General features: G+C 61.0%; 1 protein-coding gene across 1 annotated transcript in view; it reads left to right on the top strand.

Moving 5' to 3' along the window:
- Window positions 1-3351: 3351 nt before the first annotated feature.
- The window catches only part of TIE1 (tyrosine kinase with immunoglobulin-like and EGF-like domains 1), a 13507-nt gene continuing 12360 nt past the window's right edge, over window positions 3352-4498 (top strand). The window contains exons 1-2 of the mRNA XM_009333905.1: window positions 3352-3743; window positions 4238-4491. Coding sequence (XP_009332180.1) covers window positions 3698-3743; window positions 4238-4491 — 300 coding nt within the window. The 5' untranslated portion in view covers window positions 3352-3697. The remainder of the gene's footprint in view (window positions 3744-4237; window positions 4492-4498) is intronic.

Consider the following 4498-nt stretch of genomic DNA (forward strand, 5'->3'; position numbering starts at 1 on the left):
CAGGTGACCGGGGGACTGCCAGCAGCTGCCTGGTGGACCGTGGGGTGCTGTGGGGGCCACCTCGGTGGGAGTGGAGCACCGGGAGGTGCTGGGGGGCCAAAGGAGGAAGGGGACACCTCTGTGGCATCCTCGCCGATACGGCCGTGCTCGAGGACAGCAGCCTGAGCCCAGCGCCCCAGGGCAAGGGCACACAGCAAGCCTCAGCTGAAGAAGTTGGGGCTGAGGCGACAGGAAGGTTTCCTGCTGGAAAATAGAAGTATCATTGGGATTCAGGCAGAAAGGTGTTTGAAACATGCAGCAAACAAGCAGGTCTCTGGGCCCGGCAGTGCTCCCTGCCAGCCCCACCGTGGAGTCAGCGAAAAACTGGGATATTATGTCAAAGCAGCATCTTGCTGGTGTTTACTGGCACATATTTGGGTGGGACGTGCTCCCGTGCCCATGGGTGCTGGGGCGGGTGAGCGGGCAAGGGCTGGCAGAGCCACAGCCCGGGCAGGGGAGGTGCTGGCAGCGCCTGCTCCCGGCTTTGCCTCTGCAGCAGGAGGGAGCCCTGAGCTCTCTTCCCCACTCCCTGCTCCCCGTCCCTGCTCCTGCTCAGCAGCAGGAAGCCGCCTGCCAACAAGAGTGCTGCAGCTCTGCAGTTTCCAGCCCGGCGGTGGCCAGGACAGGGCGGCCCCGCTTCCCCCAGCTGCCAAGGGGATCCTCCATGGCCACACGTCCCACCCTTCCCGCGGGGAAAGGACTTCCCAGCAGTCCATCCTTGATCCTGCAAGCATGTAGTAGACGCCAACGCAGCCAGGCAGCTGCCTGCTCCCCAGCTGCCCTGCCGATGCGACTGGGTGGACTGGGGATGCTCAGCCACCCCACTCCCGGGCTGCTTTTATGCCTGGCAGCAGCAGCCCTTAACCTGGCCTTGCAGGGCCTCCCCGGGACCCGCGGTGCATGTAAAACAAAACAAACAGCCAGAAGACAAGGCTAGAAAATGTTGCTGAGGCAGCCCAGCCCATCGGTGGATTTGCAGGGCGTTTGCGTTTCCTATCAGGAAACATAGCGGTGCGTTATGGTTTCTGGCATGCGGTGCCGTGCATTAGAATGTGCAAATGATAACAAAAAGGGGTATTTTTGTCACTCTTTTTTTTTTAGTCTGTTGTGATTCAGCAAAAACATTGAGGTCTGTGAATTCAGCAGAAATTCAGGTGCTTTCAGTGTGCTATGGGTTGGGCAGCTGGAGCTTTCCATGTTACAGGAGAGCAAGTGTGGCAAGCTGCTTTGTCTGGGCTCAGCTGCACCCAGCTCCCTGGTCCCTCCTCTGGAGATACATAACGTTAAACTGGAGCTGTAGAGTCCTGGTTGGGTTTCCCCACAAAACCTCCCAGAGAGGTTTCCTGCCCCACCTCCAACCTGAGGGATCTGCACAGATAGACACCTCTTATCCAGGTGTTCCTAGAAAAAATGCAAGGGGACAAATCAGCTTGGGTCAGATCCCTCAGTGGATCCCTGAGATCTCCTGGGCATCACCTGGTGTGGAAAGCTGACCCCAAATGGCTCTCATTCCCCAAAAGAGCAAAGCAATGCCCTGGTTCCCCTCAAGGCAGCGAGAGGAGCCAATGCTGTGCTCCCTGGAGGAGCACACTGCAGGGCCCGTGGTTGCAAAGCCTTCCTATAAAGCGTGTTTGTTCTGTGTAAATAATCCTGTCCTCAAATGGCTCCTTGTGTCAGAGGACATTTCACAGAGTGCATCGTAACTCATGGCTCTGTGTGCTGCCGGGGTAGCACAGAACGAGTTGCTTCCCCAGGTGCAGCACGTGTAAGCACGCGGTGGCATGATGGCAATTATGGTTCTGAGCGTGACTGGCCTCTACAGCCAGTGAACTAGGGGAAGAAGACATTTATTTATCTATTTGTGTATCTATCCTCTTCCTGCAGTGGTACTGAGTGCACGGATGAGTCCTTGACCCAATGTGCTTGCAAATGCGCTTGGGGTTAGCCAGGCAAATGGGGATGTGGGGTTCCCCAGGAGGGCACCGACGGCAGACGGGACCGGCCTTGGCTCCCCAGCCCCTGCGCATCCCACTGCAGGATGGCCTTGTGCTCTGCATTTACATTATGGTTGTGCCTCAGGTGCCCCGGGGGTCTCCCAAAAACAGAGCCCCTTGCCTATGCACAGCCCACAGGAAAGCACTGTGCTTAGTTTTCCAGGCAAATGGGGGCAGCTGCATCTGGTGTCCATCTTTTTTGGCACCTCTCCATCCCTCCTGTCGCGGGATGGCTGGGTGGCTGCACTGGGGGAGCCCCTGCCTGCTGCCATCCCTCCATCGGCATGCCGCGGGCACTGCGCGGCTCCGGAGCGCGCTGTAAATAGTCGGAAGCGATGAATGGATTTCCCCTTCCTCTCCATGTGTGCTTTAGATTTTTGGCCGGATACGGCATGGGCTCAGGACACACCAAACATGAGGCTCGCTCCCTGGCAGCCCTGGCTTTCACGTGGGAACAGCTCGGTTTGTGAAGCAGCATGAGGTTTGGCGGGTGAAGCTTACGGTGGTTTCCTGGGGAATGCCTTTCGTTTGCCAGACAAAGAGCCTGCACCCTGCTGGAGGCCAGGGCAGCCTCGCAGGATGGCTGGGTGTGAGACTGAGACCCCCTGGGGCTGGAGGGGCAGCAGGGCCCATGCCGTGCCATGCCCATGCCGGTGCCTGTGCCGGTGCTGTGCATGGGAAAGCACTCAGGGAAAGCCAGGCTTTCTGCTGCTTTCCGCTTCCTCCCAGATATGTTTACTGCAACATGGAGTGTTTTCTCCCCCAGCAGCAGCCATCCTCCCATGCAGGCTGGCTGGCTTTTCATCGCCCTGCTCAGCCCCTTTCAACCCAGACAGAGGCCCCGCAACAGGCTGCTGCAGGTGTGAGTTGGACCCTGGCACAATGCGAAGCCCAGGTGGGGCCATGCCATAGCACCCCAGCTTGTGGTGGTAGGAGGCTGAGGTGTCATGAGGTGTGTACAGCCTCAGCATCGCCGCATGCCACTCGCTGGCACAGAGCCTGTGTGGGGCAGCTCCTGCCGGCTCCTGGAGTCAGGCCTGTCTCCGAACAATGGGTGGAGAGCAGGAAACGCCGCATGGGAAACAGGATTTGGCTCCGCCGCCACCGCCAGCCGCGGCCCCTTGGCCCCTTTCCTTTCCCTGCTCCAGAGAGCCCTTCCCACAGCCATCGGCCGCGGGGCTGCGCCGAGGGGACGGGGATGCTGCCGCCCGGGCGGGCTGGGGCATGAGACCCTCTGCACGGCGGGCAAGGAGGCGGGTCGGGACACCTCCTGGCTGGGCTGGGGGCTCAGCATGGCTTGGGGAGCCCTGAGCACGCTGCCCTAGCCCTGGAGGGGTGAGCGCCTGCTCCCCAGGAAAGCTGCCACTGGGCAGGGGACCTCAGTGGCCTCTTCGCCACCAAGCCGGGTGGCCACCGAGCAAGTGGCGACGGGGGTACCTTCCTCACCGTGCCCAGGCTATGTGACAGAGGAGGTAGTCCCAGCTCCCCCAGACGCCGAGCAGCTGGGCAGAGGCAAGATGGAGGGTGCAGGCAGGGAGCAGGGGTCATGAGCTGCCGCTCACGTGGAACCCCTAGGCAGCTGCGGCCTCTGGCTCCAACCCCCGTGGCTGGGACATGCCGGGGATTTTCTGACCTGTGCCGGATTCAAGACACGCTCCAAGGACATGGGACTCCAGGTTTATCTTCTGCTTCTCCTCCCACGGCTGGCAGGTAAATCACCCCTTTCCCTCAGCCCCAGGGAGCAGCCCCTGCCCGAGGGAGGCTTGGTGGGACGAGGCAGCTGTGGGAGCTCAGTGGCGCCATCGGAGCAGGGATTGGAGGGAGGAAACATCCCTTTGTGATCGGCCATTTGGAGACCTCAGAGGCCAGCAGTGCCCTCCGCTGCCTGCCTCTCCCCAGCACGGGGCTGGGGCGCAGGCAGCTGGTGGGAGGAGAAGGGCCCCAGGACCCCCGTCCTGCTGCACACTTGGCTCATGGCGGGGGTCTGAGCCCATGGAGATGTCCAAAAGAAGAGTGGAAATGCCCACTGTGCCATCCTGATGGGTTTGCACCCGACCTGGCTGTGCCCTGGCTGTACCTCCGGGGCTGGGGGTGACAAAAATGTCCTGGAAAGAGGGTGACATCTGGGTGACGGGGTCTGGCCCTGAGGCAGATGGCTGTGCCCTTGTCCAGTCATGACGTGCCCTCGTGCCCCCCCACCCCAGGGGCCATCCTGGACATCACCCTGATCGCCAACGTGCAGAGCCTGTCCCACTCTGACTTCTTCCTCTCCTGCATCATGGGAGAGCGCGACGTGAGCTACCTGCAGATCGAGCGGGAGAACAAGATCGTGATGACGCACCCCAAGACAGGCTTCCAAAACTACCGCAACCGCAGCAACCATGTCCAGGCCAGGGGCTTCTCCATGGCCGACCTCGTGGGGATCCTCTCCTGCCTGGGGCGCACCCCGACCGAGCCGGCCCACG

The sequence above is a fragment of the Pygoscelis adeliae genome, unplaced genomic scaffold (assembly GCF_000699105.1).
Source record: "Pygoscelis adeliae isolate BGI_AS28 unplaced genomic scaffold, ASM69910v1 Scaffold10, whole genome shotgun sequence".
NCBI classification, from domain to species: domain Eukaryota; kingdom Metazoa; phylum Chordata; class Aves; order Sphenisciformes; family Spheniscidae; genus Pygoscelis; species Pygoscelis adeliae.